The sequence below is a fragment of the Culex quinquefasciatus genome, chromosome 3 (assembly GCF_015732765.1).
Source record: "Culex quinquefasciatus strain JHB chromosome 3, VPISU_Cqui_1.0_pri_paternal, whole genome shotgun sequence".
In the NCBI taxonomy this organism is placed as follows: Eukaryota; Metazoa; Arthropoda; class Insecta; order Diptera; family Culicidae; genus Culex; species Culex quinquefasciatus.
The window spans coordinates 117,280,008-117,301,145 of record NC_051863.1 but is presented as its reverse complement, the minus strand read 5'-3'; the positions used below and the strand labels follow the sequence as shown (position 1 = coordinate 117,301,145).

Sequence of the window (21,138 nt, the reverse complement as noted above, 5' to 3'; positions counted from 1 at the left end):
AACAATAAAATACGCGCATTAAGTTTACTTATATGCATACATTTTTTGTTACACTTTAAAATCATACAACTGTTGTGTTTAGAATTATTGCTTATATTTCAATGTCACAATATTTTCCAATTCAATATTTAATTATGTATATCAGCAGATTCATATCAATACTTTGAGCCTGATATTGAATGAACACTTTTTAATACTCATGTAATTCCTTCTTACAAAAGTTTAAAAGCTGTTTAAAAATAAAGTGACAGTATCCAAAGTTAATATACCCTACACCCAAAGTTAGTGAACGAAGGGATAGTCCTCACGAAAAAAAACGTGAGGAAAGTGATATTTTGAGAGAGTATAGTCCTCTCGCGTGTTCATTCGTTCATTGGAACAGTCCATCCAATTGAGTGGCTTATATGGACAAATGACCGCCACTTAGTCACCGAACCATGGTGGCCCATACGGCAAAGGTTCAATATGCCGAAGGTCTTGGGTTCGAATCTCGGTACCAGTACTTTTTTTTTTTTTTTTTGATAGATGAACTTTTTATGAAGATGAACCCATGAGTAAAGTACTCTCGGTAATTTCGGGATTTATCCTCTCCGTCCGCACACAGTACCATTTTACTACCGAATCGTGCTCTTTATCCTCTCGTATGCCGATGCCCAGTTCTGGGTGTAAAAATACATACCAAAATGCAAACAAAATTTCTTTTTATGTTAATGGTATCTTGTAGCTAAAAATGTGCTTGCAAATTTGCATTGAAAGTAGATATAGAAATATATTTTCAAAATCTTAGATCTTAGCTACGGTGATTATTGGTCCTATAAGTAATCGAAGAATCTTTATCGAAAGATTTCCTTTTGACACTTAAAACAAACTCAAGTTATCTTTTCTCTCCTCTCTCATGCAAGATTTTTTTAATAAAAAGAAACTCAAAAACCAAATTTCAGAATTTTCGCGCGAAATTTCAGTTTCACTACTACATTTGCAAGAGAAACGTCTAACATTAAAAAATACCCAGTCACGGAAAAAACGAACGATACATACTTTAAGATTTACCAAAAAATTGGATGAATATTTTGGTCTAAAAGGTATTCCTTATTCCATGGGTTACACAATTCGGATTGTTATATTACATAACATTTCATAAAATACACGTAGTACTGTCCTTTCCTTTAACCCTCCACAACCCAACCCCGCCTTTAGACGGGATTCGATTTAAAAAATCGCCAAAAATCAATTTTTAATCAACCCAGACTATGCCTCTACGCATTTTTGTTAAAATTTAAATGAAAATGGTGCTATTTTGTAGCAGAAAATGTGAAAAACAAGCAAAAAATGAAAAAGTAAAAACATGAAAAAATTAGATAGGCAAAATGTAATGATAGAAGGTGGTAGAATAGGCCAAATACTACCAAAAACATACATAAACTAAACAAGATAAATGCAAACTAAAATACTTAAAATTAAACAAGAAAAACATAAAACAAGAGAAGTAAAGTTTTTTGTAGAACAAAAGTTGCTCAACTGCAGCGGTTGTCCCCTTGAGCTGTGATATTAGATTAAGTAATGCCTCCTTTCCTCTAACTATCCCACATCTATTAGCTATTTCGAAGGTTATTTTTGCATTTTTTTTCCTTCTCTGTCTTATTCGTTCTCCTTAGTACCAGTAAACTCTCTCCCCATTTTGAACAAATCAGCTGTTGAAAGGTAGTTCATATCTCAGCTCAGGATAATAACTGCACCAATGTAATTGTTAAAGCATTACCTAATAAAATGAAATGAAATGAAAAGTTGCTCATGACCTCCTGAACACGGGAAAAATAAAAAATTTCGAAAAAAAAATTGGGTATAAGAGGGTTAAGCTGAGAAAATTTCCTATAGCTTCAACTTCATACCTCAAATAAAACCACTCAAATATATAGACACATTAAAATAATTTGAGTTTAAAAGAGTCACTTAATTTTCAAATGCCGATATTAATATGTGAAAGAAAATTTCAAAACAATGCCGTTAAAGATCAACATAAATAAAACTCCTTAGAAAGATGGAACGGTATTTTCAACTCGCTGGTTCTCGGGCATAACTCAACCAACCGGGACATTTTTTTGAGTGAATTATAAGGATGTTTAGATGATCTTAAAACTTTGCATAGCTCGATTTGATCAAATCTGTAATTTTTGCGATCAAAAATGTCGTTCCAACTTTTGTTTGCTCTTGTAAAAAAATCGCCCGAAATTCCGCGGAGGTTATTTATTTTGCTGATTTTTAGTTTCACATTTTGTCACTAAAACAGGTTTTTGTTTTTTTTTTAATTTTGTCAACTTTTCAGAAATTTCCAGGGCAAAAAATCTTTGTTTGAGTTATGAATTTTTAAATCAAAACTGATTTAAAAAAATCGAAATATTTATCGCAAAAAAAAATTTAAGTTTATTTTTCGATGTAAAATCGAATTTGCAATCAAAAAGTACAGTGAAATTTTCATAAAGTGCACCGTTTTCAAGTTATAGCAATTTTTAGGTACCTTTTTTAAAAATAGTTGCAGAAATAAATTACACAACTCGACTTTTTTTGGAAACACTGAATCATTGGAATCAATCATGCTTAATTTAAAAGAAAAGTAGCTTTAGATTGGATTTTTATGAATGTTAGGAATAAAATTAATATTAACATAAATATAAGCTTTCATAATTAGATAATTTCCTTAAAATAATATAAAAATATTTTTTCCTGAAACAAAACTTTTCTTTTATTTAATAATTTTAAAAATGAAGATATTTAAAAGCGCATTTTTATTCAATCATGAATGCTGATTATATAACAAAGTAGCTTTAATTCTTAAAGCATATTTATTCTAGATGCAATTAATTGCACTGCAATTCCATAATTTTGAATACATATGATTTACTTAGTTTCTTGTTTTGTTGAGAGTTTTTTTTTTACTTTCTGTACCATTTCACTAAATTGTTATTGTGTTATTATTTACCTTAAACTATGTTATTTAATACATTTTGCACACTTTTAAGTGAATTTCTGTTTTTTTTATATTATTAAATTAGTTTTAGTGGTTTTATAGCACATACACAAATTAAAATGTTTTCTTTTTGACCCAATGTCACCCCCTCTAAGGGGTGAGATTGGGTAAATTTTAAAACGATTTGCATTTATGAACGGTGTGATTATACTTAACTTCTGGGAAAATGTTGGTAAATCATTTAGGAACATTTCTCAACATTGTTTATTTCGATATAATTTGAAATGTTTTTATTGTGTTAAAATAACAACAGTAATATCGTTTTTTGACCCAAGGCACTGACAGCATATAATTTGTGGATAAACATTTTTGAAATCTAAACTAATTTTGTTTTTTTTGTAGATGTTTCGCCTTGGAGGAAAAAGCCACGTGGTCATATAGGGGGTTGGCGTGAAACCACGAAAACCATGAGGGGGAGGGGGCAAAATTCTCCAAAAAAAGACCACGTGGTTTATGCACGACCCCTTACCCAAGAGTTTGAAAGGACCACTAAATTACCTTAGTGGGTCACCCAAACCAATAACCAATGTGGAAGTGGAAGAGGTAATACCATACCAGAGGTACTCGCAAGGTTTTGCGGATCAGTGTTATGCAAGTTTCAAGACAAGCTTTTCTTACAACTAATCTCACTTATTCTTGGGATTCGGGCTCAATACGTCCAACGGAGTAAGTCTCTTAATGTTGTAAAAGGAAGAACTCCTGGTAGGCTATTTGTCGGTTGTCGTTGTTAGTTGAAGCATTTTTCATTTCGTGCTTCAATTTTTGTTTGAATTTTCTTTTTTCTGGGCTCTAAAATCAGAACTATCAATGACAGTCATTGTTCAAAGAGTGAATGATACCCATCTTCAAAAAAAAAAATGTAAAACCTTCCTATGCAATCATGAGGAATAACGCCTATCGATTAAATTTCGTCAACTTGTGAAAATAATCACCGAACCGCTATCACCCCGATAAAGACGAAGAAAAGTGTCGCGTGCAGAGTGAAATTCTCGCCAGAATCCAACTCCGTGGCCCCCCTGGTGTGCGTAGGTGGGTGGAATGTCCCCATGGGCACCGACATTAGTCAACGGTCAGATGCGTGTACGAGGGAAGTGTAATGGCCACCATATGCGAATGTTTTTGCCACGTTTCGGCACAATTATTACCCTTGCCACCCGTTTGGACGGATGAATCAGACGGGCGGCTATTAAAATTGCCTTGAATCACGTTTCCGCCACACCACGAGGAGGAGCAAATTTTCCGCAATACATCCTAGACCGCCAAAGCTGAGGTTCCTGCTGATTTACGGTGTAATTCTTGTCTGGGTTTTCCTCGTGCGCTGATTATTATGCGGATCTCTTAACCGACCAAAGACACCCCTCGAAGTGGTTGCCATCGACTTTTTGAGTGTGAAAAAATAATATTATTTTGAAAAAAGAGGGGCCTATTTTTAACGTGCCATCATTCACTGAATGAGTTTATACGTGTTTGGGTTGCGTTACGGCGACGGACGACGGCGACCAGTGGGACGAAGTTTCTGGTTGTGGTGTCACAGTCCTTACTTATGAAACATGACCTAAAAATAAATGAATTCGTCAAACAAGCTCACTTTGAGAAATGTTGTCTTGTTTTTTCGACTCGTATTTTATCCCCATTTTCAAACAAGACTTTTCTTGCTCGCGTTCGTTGTATAGATGTGTAACCTAGATAATTTTAAAATGTGATACTGCTTAAAGGTTTATGAATGGTGCCACATGATAGCAACTATCATTTTAAGTGCTTTGTCATCTTTGTAGAATTTTGGCAGAGTTTGAATTTATTGAAACTGTAAAATGTTTATACCCCAATGATACAACAAATCAAACACATTTACTATTGATTTTCTGTATGCACTTTCTACCAAACATTTAAAATCGAAACCAGAATCTATTACCATCGACAAATTTTCAATATCGTTATAAACGCGTAAACTCGTTGTGCAAAGTGCACCAACACTAGCAACAACAAACAGATCGGCAATTTTGATCTCCTTACAAACAAGTGCAATTAATGGCCGGCACTTGGTTGCAATTATCCACGTACGAAAACATTTATACCCAGCCCCGAAATCCAGCAGCTAGATCCAAAAATAGTCCACCGACAAAACTCTAACCGAGAGAAGTAATAATAATTTCTCTCACCTGCACCGGAAAAATCATCGCGGATTTGCGGGAGCGTGGGCGCAAACGGCGGTGAAAATTTGCGGAAAAGTCTAGGGGAAAATTATTTGATTTGAAATTAAACGGGTTGAGAAATATACTTTGATGTTTTTTCCTTCTCTTTAAAGCTATGAAAAGCTTCAATTTATAATAAATGTTATGTTAAAACAATTCTTCAATCAAACCCAGAATGTTTTATGTTTATTGCATAATTTTCTTCTTAAAGTAATCCCAGTTTTTAAATCTTGAATTAGCGTGATCCGTTTTGCTAAAAGTTCCTAATTCCTATGCAGTTTCTTGGGCAGTTATGTCATGAAAAAGTTTTCAACAGGCAATCATCATATTTTACAAGCCAATCTAAAAAAAACATTGTTCAACTTGTTTACAACATTTTTGAAAAGCAAAATATAGTGCAAAATTGTGGTTCTAATTATCTTTGAAATCTGACAATTAAATCAATTAAAATTGTTAAAATTTTGAAACCACCAGTAAAAATATGTATTATTTTTTTTCTTACAAACTTTCGTGACCTTGAACTTGACCTACTCCATATCTGTTTGATATAAAAACATTTGAAAAATGATAAGTCCTTCCTTGTAGAAAACTATCTTAGGACCTATGAACGTATAGGGTAGGGTAGTCATCAATGACACTGACACCTCTACAGTCAGACCTATCCAACTGTCTCATTGTAGACGCACTTGGCAGGAACAATGAGACAGGTGGAAAATCAATACTTTTCTTGTAAAACATCATGTTTTGGTATTGTTCCATTGCAGATGACTTGCCTTGAACATTTTAAAGCAATTTTGCCAACTTGAAACTTCAAGTAACAAAAGTTATACTAAAAAGTATTTAAATTTAGTAAAATCCATTTATTTATACAAAAAAAAAACTTTATATTTTTGGCTAAATGAAGTCAAAACTCAATAAATATGCCAAAAATCACTTCCAATTCATATTTTGATGGATTTCCCTAGATTTTGAAAAGTTTAATGAAGAAAAATCAAAGTGTCTCATTGTTACCCTTGGGCTGAAAAGAGTGGGGAACAATGAGACAGCCCGGGATTCTGCGTATATTCTTAATTTTGGTCAAATCTAATGAAAGGCCATTGTAGCCCAACTCATGCCCTATGAAATGACGAAAGAAATTTGGAGAAATATTAGTTTTTATTTTATTGGCAGCCTATGAGCGAAAATTTAATTTTCAGTCATAATTTACTTTTTCACTCCAAAATCAAACATTTATGAATAACTTTGCAAGGGAGCGTCCATAACCAAAGCCACTATTATGACAGACGTGTATCCAGTAGACACACCTTTTCCCAAAATAGGAGCCTGATTGGTTGAAACTACGACTTATGAGAGCCCGTGTCTCATTGATAACTACTCTACCCTAACGCCGTTATATCTTGATCGTCACAAGTTTTTGAGCTGTGAAACAATTGTCGATCACTTCAAAAATTTTACAAAGTTCTAAGAAAGTACATACAACATTTGGAGTTGTTTTCTTGTTGTTTAAATTTTAGTTTTGTTTGAGTATTTCCATGATCAAGACTGTATTTCGAAATATGGCACAACCAAATTGAAAGATTTCTAACATTTTTCAACCCATTTCCACAGATCGAGCGCGAGAAGGCCGACCTCAGTGTGCAGGTCATCCAGATGTCAGAGCGCCTCGAGGAGGCTGAAGGTGGTGCCGAAAGTGTGGTAAAGCACCCGCATCGAACTTATCTGCACAATTCACATTCTTATCCCCTTCTATTGTAGCTGGAAATCAACCGCAAACGGGACGCCGAACTGAACAAACTGCGCAAGCTGCTCGAGGATGTGCACCTGGAATCGGAGGAAACCGCGCACATCCTGAAGAAGAAGCACCAGGAAATCGTGAGCGATTTCAACGAGCAAATCGAATCACTGACCAAAGCGAAACAGAGGTAGGAAGACCCTTTCCCAGATGGTGCGTAGGAGTGTGAATCATAGTCGACCTCGTTTCGGGGTGCAACCGGCATGCAATGTAACACCTACGCGTGTGGCAAATGTTTCACCTAAAACACGTCAGGCGTGGGCGTGGGACACATTTTTGAGCGACTTCCAACGAATAAACTGTCATTTGTTGGCCCAAATGCTGCGCTCTAAATTAGCTGGATCTGTCCAAGCGGCGACACACCGGCAATGCATCAAAATGATCATTTTGAATCTCTGCACACGTCACGCTTCTTGGCTTTTCACGCATTCCAATTGATCATCGCGCGCGGGCAACGATTTTCCCTCGTCCATTTTTCATCCCGAAACTCGTAAACATTCGAGATATTCTCCCGGTTTGTGCTTTTTCGCACTAACATTTGAATAAAAATCAACGATGATGGCGGCGTGAGAATGATGATGACGATGACCATCATCACAATCGCAATCGCGCCTGAAGCATTCGTGTAAACACACAGTACCAGTGAGTTTCAGTGAAAAATGGAATATTTGGGCTAAAATTAGCAAACGGCTTACACGCGGCACGGCACGTCGTGGCCTAATATGTCTTGTAGCCGTTGATAGCAACATTTACCTCTCAGGAAAACGCCCTCGACTCGTTGTTACGACGAGTGCCAATCCAAAAGACGACGACGACGAGCTGATGATTCACACTTGCAGTGCATCTCGTTATTATATCTATATTCAAACATTAAACCGTTCTGTTTTCACTCTACAGGGTTGAAAAGGAAAAGTCCAAGCTGCAGGCCGAGATCTACGAACTGCTGTCTCAGATCGAGAGCGTGTCCAAGGATAAGTCCGTCAGTATTAAGACCATCGAGAAGCTTGAAGTGCACGTGACTGAGCTGAACATTCGCATCGAAGAGCTGAACCGCACCATCGTCGATATCACCTCCCACAAGACGCGTCTGTCGCAGGAGAACATCGACCTGGTCAAGAACGTGCAGGATCTGAAGATCAACATCGAAAGCATCAGCTTCGCCAAGTCCCAGCTCAACTCTCAGTTTGAGGATGCCAGACGTCGCCTGGAAGAGAAGGATCGTCGCCGATCCATCCTGGAGTCCAACCTGCACCAGGTCGAGACCGAGCTGGAATCGGTGCGCCTGCAGCTTGAGGAAGAGTCCGAGGCTCGTCTGGACCTGGAACGTCAACTGATTAAGGCCAACGGCGAAGCCGGAACCTTCAAGTCCAAGTACGAGGCCGAAGTCAATGCCCGAACCGAAGAGGTCGAGGAAATTCGCCGCAAGTACACCATTCGCATCCAGGAATCGGAGGAGCACATCGAGTCCCTGCAGCTGCGACTGAGCAAGCTCGAGAAGGAGAAGAGCCGCATGTCGAACGAAATCGAAATCCTCATCATCGACTTGGAGAAGGCCAACAACGGCATTCGCGAGTACAGCAAACGTATCGAAATTCTCGAAAAAACCAACATCGAAATCAAGACCCGTCTGGAGGAAACCATCACCCTGTACGACCAGTCGCAGCGCGATCTGAGACAAAAGACCCAGGACTACCAGCGTCTGAGCCACGAACTGGATGCGACCCGCGAGCAGAAGGATCAGCTGACGCGCGACAACAACAAGATGCAGAAGGAGCTGCACGAGTCCCGGGCCGCCATCACCGACCTGACACGTCGTCTTCATGACTATGAAGTTGAGCTGCGTCGTCTGGAGAACGAACGTGAAGAGCTGACCGCCGCCTACAAGGAGGCCGAGTCTGTACGTCACTTCACCTCATTGTTATCCAACGTGCTCTGATTGAACTATTTTTGTTGTTGTTCGTTTTCAGGGACGCAAGGCTGAGGAGAAGCGCGCCCAGGCTTTGTCCGCCGAGTACGGACAGTTCCGTCACGATACCGAGCGTCGTCTGCTGGAGAAGGAGGAAGAAATTGAGATCATTCGGTAAGTGTTGAGCTTTTATTTTGGGATTTCGCTAAATTTTGAATTGATGGGTCTGTAGAGAAATGTGGTGTTTGAAAACCACCTGGACTGAAAACTTTTCATCAAAATCAGGAAAACACTGCCTGAAAATGTTAATAGTTGTGGTATGTTATGTAACACTTGATGTTTACTGATAACTCCACGAAAAGTTTGTTCGTGAAAAGTACTGGTATGGACAGCAATTCCGGATTTTTTTTCATAGGTCCTACAAACATTGAGTGTATGCCGCTTACTCCGATAGACATTTACATAACGGGTGAAAGGGATACACTCAATGAAACCATATTGACCATTGCTCTAAGTCCAATTCTTGTGAAGATATAACGGTTTTGAAAATACAAATTTGCCATTTTTTGTGGTTATTGGTCATTTCTATAAGACAGACTTGATTTTTCAGTCTTAATTATTTTAAACCGAAAAGCTCGTCCGAATTCCCATACACCCTATTTGGTATGGAATTGCTATTTATAAACGTTCCTTTATCCTTCGTTAGATGGTTAGTGTCTTGGTCGCACGAATACATTTAGTCAAAATAGCATCATTCCCGCCTTGACACGTTTAATAAATTGACCTTCGGAAAGTCGCGTGTTTCCGCCTTTTTTTAATTTTATTTTTTTTTTTCAAGTGTCTTTACAAACTGTATACAAAGAACACGTACCTGAGTGCCGGTGTGTTATGTTTTATGCCTTATTTTTTTGAAAAAGTTTTCAGATCATCAATCTTTCTATCTTATTGGAGAGATATCTAGATAACTTATCCTACGAAAGTTGGAATGATAGATTTGGACAATATTTTATCCAGATTTCTGACCCGATTTTTTGATTACCTATCCAACGAAGGGTCGCATGATAGATCCGGACAACGTTTTCATCAAAATATCTGAAATCCGGTCTCCAAAAAGCGCATAAAAAACAAAACACTTATAATTGAAATACAAAGTGACTATCGATTGAAAACTAACTGGAATACTTCGTAAAACGATCACATTTGTATTTTTAATCAAATGGGACGCTTTGAGGCTAAACTATTATAGACATTTGCATAACTGTACGTTTCCAGTATTTTGAAAGTTTCTCTCAAAAAAGCAAAAAAAAATACGAGTGAGTTTTACTTCTATTTTTCCAGATTTGTTTAAAAAAAAAGGTCCTAAAACATATAACACAAAACTTTAGAATATTTTCTAGCGATGGTTCAAATTCCAAACAAACAGCTGTTAATAGTTATATTTCATGCATAATTTACGACCAATTAATGCATAACTGCCCTACATTTTGTTTTAAATGCCAAAAGTAAAATGCGCCAAATAAACTCAAATTAAATTTCCCGAAACAAAAGTTCACCAATTCCAACAATGCAACAGTACGTTTAGCACAATTCTATAGGAAACCCAAAAATAGCACCCCGAAAACGTTTTTGGCAGTGACGCTGCTTTCCCGTCGCCTGCGGCAGACGCGCAAACCGTGTGTTTACAACCGCAATCGATTCGTGTAAGGGTATCCCATAAATTATGCTACAATTGACTACACCAATGCACACATCCCAGCGAAAGTAGTCCAACTTGGGCGTAAAAGTGAAAGTAAGCTGTAAACAATCAGGTGGTTTCCCAGTTATGGCGTGTCGGGTTTTCCTACCACCACTAACGAGAGGCAACACTGGGGGAAGCATTTTCCACCCACGATCGCTGTAATCTCGAGTGACCCAAATTAGTTTTCGATCGATCAAGGTGAAGTGCAGTGCGCTCTGTCTCTACAACAGTAAACAAATTTAGAAGAACAATTGCAAATTGTGCTGCTGGATTATCGTATTAATTTCTAACTTTGGGACGAGGAAGTGGAAATCGCGACAAAAATTAAAACAGTGCATGCTAATATTATACCTCGAAAATTAAGTGCATTTTTGGCTGTTACATCAATAGAACGATTGCCATAGATTGGGGCATTATATAATAAGTGCGCTAACAGTGACCAATTAGCGAATGTTTTTTGGCAACGACTGGCTCTCTACTAGTCCATTTTCTTATGTGATATTCTTTGAGAACAAGCTAGATTTTTTGTAACAAAAACGCTAAAAAAAATCAAGCTTAGAGACGTGCTTTTCATTTCAAAGCTCAATAAAAGTTGTTCAATTGTTTATTTATTTTCGAATTTATAGACAAACAATCACTGATTTTTATAAATTATACCCCACACATGTTAAATTCAAGGGTCGATTATGAGCTGAGATATTTTTCTTTTGGTTTTACGCATCGGCAATCAAATCTAAACATTATTTTAAAGAAATTGGAGGATCAGAATATCCATTGGAACATCTTCTACCACTTGGTGTAAGATCTAGATTTGGACAAAAGTGGATAAAATCCGTTTGTTCATGTATGGGCAGTGCAGTTTTGCCTATTTTTTTATATTTTGTGCACAAAAAATGCAGGTTTTTTATGCATACACTCAACCTCCGGTGGTTGGTCACTTTTTCGTTTGACACTTTTTTAGTTTGTACCCCGTTGGTTGGTCGGGACGAACTGTCACTTTTTACACGGCGCACACTATCGAAACAAACGTTTGGTAGTGTGTGTGAACTCCGTGTAAAAGGGGTGTCAAACTAAAAGTGACCCCGTTCGTTTGACAACAGTTGGTGTCAAACCATCGGAGTTTGAGTGTACTCAAAAGAAAATTTGTATAAAATAGAATTTTCAACTTATTTCTATAGATAATAAGGCCACAACAAACCTTACAGATTGTATGATTGGAGCATATAGATTTAAAAATAATGTTATTCAAATCAGTTCTTTTATAAAACTATTTCCACTAAGTGCTGTAGGGATATCAAGTGGAGCGTCCAATTTCCCGTCCCGGGGACAATTTCCCGGGATTTGAGTTAAAAAATTACTGCAATTCTTTTAACAAGAAATAACAATTTGAAGTAAAAAAAATTGAGCACCGGTGCACAGAAAAAAAATGATGGTAATATTCATCAGGAAATGGTGACAGATTTTGTGGCAAAAAAAGTGATTAATTTTACCCCAGAAAATGATGAATTTTCATCAGTTTTTGATGAATATTCATCAGGTTCACATTTTTACACATTTTTTTATGTAATATTACTCAAAAAAGAGGTAATATTCAACCTACCAAATTTTCAACATTCCAAAATTCAACTTTTTTCTGTGTGCATTAGTGTGTGTTTGAGGGGTAAATCAGAAAAAATGGAAAACTAGCTGTGAAATGACGGTAAATTATCGCATAATTTTAATCATGTATTTCTGCTATGGAAAAACTTTCAACCGAAGTCATTTATAAACCTGAATACCATGTGGCATAATAAACCCATACACAAATCTGCTTTGTATTGTCTGAGAGGTGCTCGAAAACTGCAAACATATTTTTAAAACTCGCTCCCAATATTTGAGAACATGTAGTTGTTTGAAGTAAAACAAACACGAGAAGTTAGATTATTAAGGTCAGTGTCTTGCGAACCTTCGTGGTGAACGGACACTAGAGCTGCGGTATTTTTTACTACCTAAGCTCAGAGTTATTTCAAAACAAAATTCACAGTCTTTTTAAAGACTACCTGAGTGATTTTCCAAAATTCTAAACAGTCTTTTCAAGACTAACCCCGCCTGAAATTTTGTTGTATTTTACAAACGAAGCCATCTTTTTAAGAGAACTTTGCTTGCAAAATGCGTCAAAACAAAGGTAAACGCAAATCTTCTGAAGATTTGGTCGTTACGTCGGTGAAGCGTTTGAACGCTAAACCGGCTAACGGAAACAGAAAAAGAAAACAGCCTCTTCTGAGGTCTGATTCTGATTCTGAATGTGAGGTCAATCCTCCAATTCCATTGACAAACAGTTTCGGTGTTTTATCCGAAACTGAAGACAAGGAACCTTCTCCTCGTACTGAGCCTTCTGCCGTCGAGAAACGAGTAAAGGCTCCGCCAATTGTAGTGACTTCCGTCTCCGATTTGGCCAGCTTTCGAACGCAACTGAAGAATTGCAAGTAAACTTGCAATTTGAAAGTTTCGTTCCAGCTTGGTCGAAGAGGAGAATGTCGCTTGTTGACGGAATCTTTACAAGATCACCAAACTTTTGTTGGTTATTTGAAAACCACAAACACAATTTCTACACGTATGAGACCAAGAATGCTCGGCCATTCAAGGCGGTCTTGAAAGGTCTCTCCAACGACTTGTCGGTGGATGAGATCAAAAACGAACTTAAGGTGTTGCTTGGCTTTGCCCCATCCCAAGTAATACCGATGAAGAAAAAATCAAACGGGAATATTTCTCGCTTTGGTTTGACTTCACAATTTTATCTGATTCATTTCAACAGAAATGAAATCAACAATTTGAAACTTTTGGACAAAGTACAGTTTTTGTTCCATGTACGGGTAAAGTGGGAGCATTTTAAGAAACATGGCGGTAATGGCCAGAATCTGACCCAGTGCCGGCGTTGCCAGGCATTCGGTCACGGTACTGATCATTGCGCCATGGTTCCAAAATGCATGGTTTGCGGGGATTCTTCTCACGACAAGGACAATTGTCCCGTGAAAGAAGTCACCCAATTTAAATGTGCAAATTGTGGTGGAAATCACAAATCAAATTTCTGGGATTGCCCCATCAGAAAAAGGTTTTGGATTCTCGTGCTAAGCATCAGCCGAAATCCAAACCGAAATTTTCTCAAAGTCAGGTTGTACCTGCATCTTTAAATCAAACGTTCGTGCTGTCTCACTCGAACAATTCTAGAAATACCCCTACCGTGGAAAAGTTAGGTAACAACAATGGCATTTCTTATGCTAACGTCGTTTCGGGTTCATCCACGAATTTTAAATCCTCTACCAATCTTTCTGAAATTGGGCAGGTACCTCAAATCTCATTTGAAAATTTTTCTGCTGGCAACGCTTTGGGATCTTCTGATCTCGGCGATGTTACGTTTGAAAAATGACTTTTTGCAAAACTCACTGTTTGGTTTGATTCAAACAATGAGTAATGCTACATCCATGATGGAAGCAATCCAGATTGGATTAAAATTTGCGAATGATGTTGTTCTTACCCTGAAGTTTAATCATGGATCTAAGTAATTCCATCAATATTATGAATTTTAATGCTCGCTCTTTAAAAGCGAAAGAAAATGAATTTTTCAACTTTTACGAGTTCATAACGTGCATGTTGCTGTTATAACCGAAACATTTTTAAAAACTGGCACTTATTTGAAAAGTGATCCAGATTATAAAGTTATAACTAATAACCGAATGAATCGAAATGGCGGTGGAGTTGCAATAGTTATCCACCGTAGTATGACTTATAGCACGTTACGTGACTTTAAGTTAAAAGTTATTGAAAGTTTGGGCATTGAACTTGAAACTTCTTTTGGGAAAATTATGATTGCAGCTGCATATTTGCCATTCCAATGCAATGGGGAAAATAAAAATTATTTCAAAGGGGATTTGAATAAACTTACTCGGCATAGATCTCGATTTTTGATCATCGGTGATTTTAATGCCAAACACCAATCTTGGAATAATTCAAAAGTAAATTCCAATGGTAAAATTCTGTTCAGAGATTGCACTTCTGGTCTTTATTCGGTTTTATACCCGAATGGGCCAACTTGCTTTTCTTCTGTTAGAAATCCATCAACAATTGATTTGGTGTTGACAAATCAAAGTCAGTATTGTGGTCCTTTAGTGACTCATGCTGATTTTGATTCTGATCATCTTCCAGTAACTTTTTCACTTTCTCATGAAGCAGTTACCAGACCCAATAGTTCTGTGTTTAATTACCACAAAGCTAATTGGGACAGGTATCAGCATCATATTGAGAATAATTTAAATCATGATTTTGTTTTAGAAACCAAAGCTGATATTGATTCAGCCTTGGAATCTTTAACTAATGCAATTTTGGATGCTAGGAATATTGCTATTCCTAAAGTCCAAGTCAAATTTGATTCTCCCATTATTGATGACGATCTTCAGCTTCTGATTCGTCTGAAAATGTTCGCCGAAGACAGTATCAACGTTCTCGTGATCCTGCACTGAAGCGAATTCAAAAGATTTGCAAAAGGTTATTGACCACAGATTCACTCTCCTGCGAAATGAAAAGTTCGCAAGAGATGTCGAACAAATTAAACCTTATTCCAAACCTTTTGGAAACTTTCAAAGGTTCTTAAGAAACCTCAAAACCCATCCCTTCTTTAAAAGATGGTGATAATATTCTATTAACTAATGGGGAAAAGCTCAAAAACTTGCTCAGCAGTTTGAGAGTGCTCATAATTTCAACTTGAATGTTTTGAGTCCTATTGAAAATCAAATTTCAATAGAATTTCAGAATATTGTTGAACAAGAATTTTCATCAGATGAAGTTTTTAATACGGATCTGAATGAAATAAAATCTATTATCAAAAATTTAAAAATATGAAAGCCCTGGTGAGGATGGCATTTTTACATTTTAATTAAAAATTACCAGAAGCAACTTTAAGTAGCTTGGTCAAAATTTTCAACAAATGTTTTGATTTGGCATATTTTCCCAGTAGTTGGAAAAATGCCAAAGTAATTCCGATTTTGAAACCGGATAAAAATCCTGCTGAAGCCTCAAGCTATCGGCCCATTAGTTTGCTTTCATCTATTAGTAAATTATTCGAAAGAATAATTCTTAATAGAATGATGACGCACATTAATGAAAATTCAATTTTCGCTGATGAGCAGTTTGGATTTCGCCTTGGGCATTCAACTACTCATCAGTTGTTGACAGTTTCAAATTTAATTCGAAGCAACAAATCTGAGGGCTATTCTACTGGCGCTGCTCTTCTAGACATAGAAAAAGCATTTGACAGTGTTTGGCATAAAGGTTTGATTGCGAAATTGAAAAGGTTTAATTTTCCGATTTATATCGTGAAAATTATTCAAAATTATTTGACGGATCGTACTCTGCAGGTATGTTATCAGAATAGCAAATCTGATCAACTACCTGTACGTGCTGGCGTCCCTCAAGGAAGCATTTTGGGTCCAATTTTATACAATATTTTTACTTCTGACTTGCCTGATTTGCCCCAGGATGTCAGAAATCACTTTTGCTGATGACACAAGCATCTCCGCCAAAGGCAGAAGCCTTCGTGTCATCACAAGAAGATTACAAAAGCTTGGATATTTTCAATTCTTATTTGAAAGAATGGAAAATTACTCCAAATGCTGCAAAACTCAACTTATTATTTTCCCTCACAAACCAAGGGCTGATTTTCTTAAACCAAAAAGTCATCACATTATAAAGATGAATGAGGTAAATTTAAAGTGGGAGGATCAAGTGAAATATCTTGGACTTGGTTTTGACAAAAACCTTACTTACAAGGATCACATTGAAAGTATCCAGGTTAAATGTAACAAATATATTAAATGTTTGTATCCACTTATAAACAGGAAGTCTAGACTTTGTCTCAAGAATAAACTGTTAATTTATAAACAAATTTTCAGACCTGCCATGCTTTATGCTGTGCCGATCTGGACAAGCTGTTGCTTAACCAGGAAGAAAAACTTCAGAGGATTCAGAACAAAATTCTGAAAATGATTCTGAAACTTCCTCCCTGGTTCAGCACCAGTGAACTTCATCAATTAGCCGAAGTTGACACTTTGGATGTTATGTCCAATAAGATAATTGATGCATTTCGACAAAAATCATTGCAGTCTTCAGCTGCATTGATCCGCTCTTTATATAGTTTATAAGTTAGTTTTAAGGTATCCCTTTTCCCTTTTGTACATGTAGGACCTCCTACATTTGAAATCACTGAATAGCGAAAGCTACAATATTTCATGAATAAATGAAAGTTGCTAGTATTTAAAATTGAGGTGAAAAGTCATCGTTTGTGATTGGACACTCAATAATATTTTAACTGAATGAATGTACATGGAAAAGAAATATAAAAAAAAATATATATATATATACATATATATTATTAAGGAAACAAATGAAAATCTTTATTATTTTGCTAAAGAGCCGAAACCATTATGACTTTTTTTTAGAAAAGTTATTTGTCATGAAAACATAACTTCTGCATTTTTTTCATGTCAACTTGTCAAACCACACTTTCTCAAACTGGTCACAGAGGCAATTTAAAAAAAAAATTTATGATTGTTGAGTGTGGATTTATTTTACTCACTGCCCAAACACTTTGATAAAATTCTTCTCGACAAAAATACCTAACATATTTTTTCATTTATTGTACGATTTGAGCTTGTAAATTTAGAAAAAAATATAAATTTACTTGTAGTTGTATGCACAGCAAAAAAAAATTGAATTTTTAAATGTTGAAAATTTGATAGGTTGAATATTACCTCTATTTTTGTGTAATATTATTTAAAACATGTGTAAAAATGTGAACCTGATGAATATTCATCAAAAACTGATGAAAATTCATCATTTTCAGAGGTAAAATTTATCATTTTTTTTTGACTCAAAATCTGTCATCATTTCCTGATGAATATTACCATCATTTTTTTCTGTGTGGCTTTTAACATGCAGTCAAGCTATTTATTGATCATTAAAGTCGCTGTCCAATACAGTTTTGTTGCAATATCAGTTCAATAATCAGAGCAAAGATAAGAACATTTATCAATAAATTTAAAATTTCCCGGGAATTCCCAGGGTTTCCCAAGAAATTGGATGCTCTAAAATCAAGTAAACACAATCATTCGGAAAGTGAGATTAGGATTAGACACCCGAGAATTAATTAGATACTTTTTCGCATTGAATCGTTTTATTGATGATTTGGAAATCAATGTTGAAAACTGGAATAGAAAATTCGTTTACACGAAAAATAAGACAAATTCTAAAATCGTGAGTTCTGTTCATTAATTTGAAAACCATGAATAAAAACCTTCATAGTACAAATGCTCCATGCTCATGAATAAGTTTTTTCGTGGTTCTCAAATTCATGAACAACAATTCCCGATTGACCTCAGATGACGGTAGTGTTCACAAGCTCTAATTTGTTTTTTTTTATATATATAAATTTTATAACCAAAGTCTCAACTGAGTGGATATCAAGAAATCTCTGGAAATTGTAAAGTACCAGGCTTCTCCACCAAACGATCACGCAGAAAAAAGTTTTGTAGAATCAGCATGTACGAGGTTTGAATCAACAAAAATTTTGTTGAATATAATCAACGCCGATTTTGCGTTGAAACAAACCTTGATTCTCTCGATTCCACAAAAGTTTTTTGTTGTTTTGAAAAAGCTGCTTTGACGTTTAGCGTTGATTCAACAAAAAATATTATTTTCAAATCAACAAAACGTTTTGTTGATTCAAATATGTCTTAAGCGAGATTTAAGCGAGAATATGTTATATTTTTTAAATATGTAATTTTTATTTTTTGGGTGCATAAATTATTGACTTGAAAGAACCTGGCTAGAAATCTGTTTGATCTTACTTTGGCTTTACTTGAACAACGTTCCAAACGATTATGTTCCAACTCTGGCGAAGTTTTCGCGACCGTGAGTTCCCGCGAACTTAGAACTAATTTCACCGCGAATTTTCACAGCAAAACACACACACACACTCTAATCGGGAGAGAGTGAGTTCAGGACATCGAATCGGAGCTGAGTAAAACGAGATAGAGAGAGAGGGAGAGTTGGGTCACCGTTCGTGTAACATAGAAACCGAGAGTTAGCGAATCTCTGGCGAGACCTGCGTATTTTTGCGCGCAAAAGAGGGGAATTTGGGTTTAAAAATACTTTTCAATGGCACCGTTGCATGCTTTGAGTAACCGAAGCGAGCGCCGCGAGAGGCTCATCCCCACCCAGATTTGGGACGCAAACTATGTTCACGCGATGCACTACTACCAGCCCATGATCGATTACCTAGACGCGAAGCGACGCGGCAGGACACCCGAGAGGATTCCGTACCTGCCGTACACCGAAGAGCGCGGCCTGAACCGATTCCACACGAGTCACTTCGCGTTCCGACCGTACTCGGCCGAAGAGATCGCGCTCCTGTCGACCGAGGCCGTCGATAAGGCAGAAAGCTATCTGCCCGATTATCGCTCCGATATAAAACGCTCGGTCCTTAGTTTGACCGCGACCGCCGACGCAGCCAGACTGAGAAAGCACGTTACGCCGGACAGTGTACTCGATCGCTACCAGAGAAAGCTTAGCCAACGTTACGCCCAGCAGAACCAGCAGGAATCCCGCGACAGAATGGCCCTGTGCAGAAGAACCCAGTACTATAGTGAGATGAAAGGTGATGATCTGTCGCCGGAGGTCAAGAAGGCCATCCGTGGCAAGTCGGCCAACCAGATCTCCAACATTCTGCTGAACGAGAGCCTCAACAAGTCACGTGCCTCGGAGGAGCGTTCCATGAGCAAAGTGGTCCGTAGCTCCTCGTCGGCTAGAATTTCCGGTGGCAACCGTGCCACCAGCGAGGTCCGCACCTACGTCATCAAGTCTTCCAGTGGCGCCGAGACCTGCTCGGAAGAGACCTCCCAGCAGTACAAGGCCATGCATACCTCGGTCGACAATGTCCGCCGCGAGATCAAGAACTTTGCCGTCAAGACCACGGAGTTCTTGCACGATACCAGGTGAATTACCCCAAATGACCCCCAAAAAAGCACCCTGCCCCAAACCCCCTTCCCGCAGCCATATCAATATCTAGTGTTAAGCCGTTGTCAGTGTGCGACATCACAACTTCAACCAATAGTGAAGATACCTAAAAAAGGCAATGGACAATTTGCATCGCGTCAACACCATCGTCTCTCTCTCCCTCTACATCTCTCTACAACGTCGTCGGATCTTCTTTCCTGATCCACCAACCATCGGATGCTGCGGTGAACTTGTCTCCAAGTGTCAGTGGTTTTCCTCCCTGTGTGTATGTCTGCGCTTCTATTACGTCAGAGCAAAATTTTCAAGTGAACCAACAATATCTATACGGGGCGCGTATATTTCGTGAGCAAAATAGTCTATTTTTATGTGGCAAAAGGTCTCTCTATCGGTATGCGCGCAACCGCCTTAAGCCCGGCCTTAGTCCCGATAGTCCCGCCGTCCGGCACTTCCTCGTCCCATCGAATTTGATAGGTTTCCCCTCTCGACCCTCCCCTCGCCGAAGAAAGCTGGGAGCAATGGCACGCTCAATCAGCGTCCAAAGTGGCATTGAAATTGCTGGCTTAGGTAATTAAACTCGTCGGCCCGAAAAAATAACCCCCTCAGTGAAGCATGTTGTGACTAATGCGATCTGAAAGATCGGACCCAAAATGAAACCTAATTCTTTCTGTCACCTCACCGTTCGCAAAACTGTGTTCAAAATATTTTCATCGCAAAAATGAGGTCAAAGCGGCGGTACTTGTAGCTTGTTCTCGGCTTAGACACTCTAATTACGCAAGGATTCTCGTTAAAATTCGGTTTTATTTGTGCTGTGTGTGTTTAATTATGTCAACAGTGAGTGATAGCGCGCGACATTACTCACACGCACTAAATAGAACCGATTCATGGTACCAAGCCACCGTTCAATGTTAAGTCATGTGCTAAATATATCGTGCAATCAAATTCTTATATTTTTAGAGAACACATTATCATATCACTGCGTAACGTTAGGTAATTTGTCGTTCCGTTTCATTGCCTTTTTTCGTACACATTGACAACAACAAGATTGCAACGCCATGATTGTTTTGGATTTTCACAGTCATTTAAGTCTCCTTAATCGAATTATCATGCGTCTCCATCAAATGAACCTATTGTCGACCATTTTAAAGGGAACGCATGATGATTTTGCTCTTGTTTATTATTTTACTGAATTTTTAACATTTTGTTGTTTCTTCTTGAAAGCTTACTTATTCTAGAGAAATAAACAATAATCTTATAAGAGTATCAGACCAGTACAAACGTCTGATAATTTAATTTCACAAAACGATGATTTTTGTTATCGAAGAAAGTCTGACAGGTGGAAAATCGAAAAAGTGAAACTTTGTTCTTAGGCCCTGATCACGACTCCGAGGTTCATGTCTTGATATCTCGTGGCGGTGCGACCACTTCCATTTTTGAACATGC

The 21,138-nt window shown here is 37.6% G+C and overlaps 1 protein-coding gene across 1 annotated transcript in view; it reads left to right on the top strand.

Annotated features, from left to right (window-relative positions):
* LOC6035616 (paramyosin, long form) overlaps window positions 1-21,138 on the top strand; it is a 44,244-nt gene that overhangs the window by 8,197 nt on the left and 14,909 nt on the right. Inside the window, exons 3-6 of the mRNA XM_001845713.2 lie at window positions 6,826-6,912; window positions 6,973-7,139; window positions 7,907-8,906; window positions 8,977-9,089. Coding sequence (XP_001845765.2) covers window positions 6,826-6,912; window positions 6,973-7,139; window positions 7,907-8,906; window positions 8,977-9,089 — 1,367 coding nt within the window. The remainder of the gene's footprint in view (window positions 1-6,825; window positions 6,913-6,972; window positions 7,140-7,906; window positions 8,907-8,976; window positions 9,090-21,138) is intronic.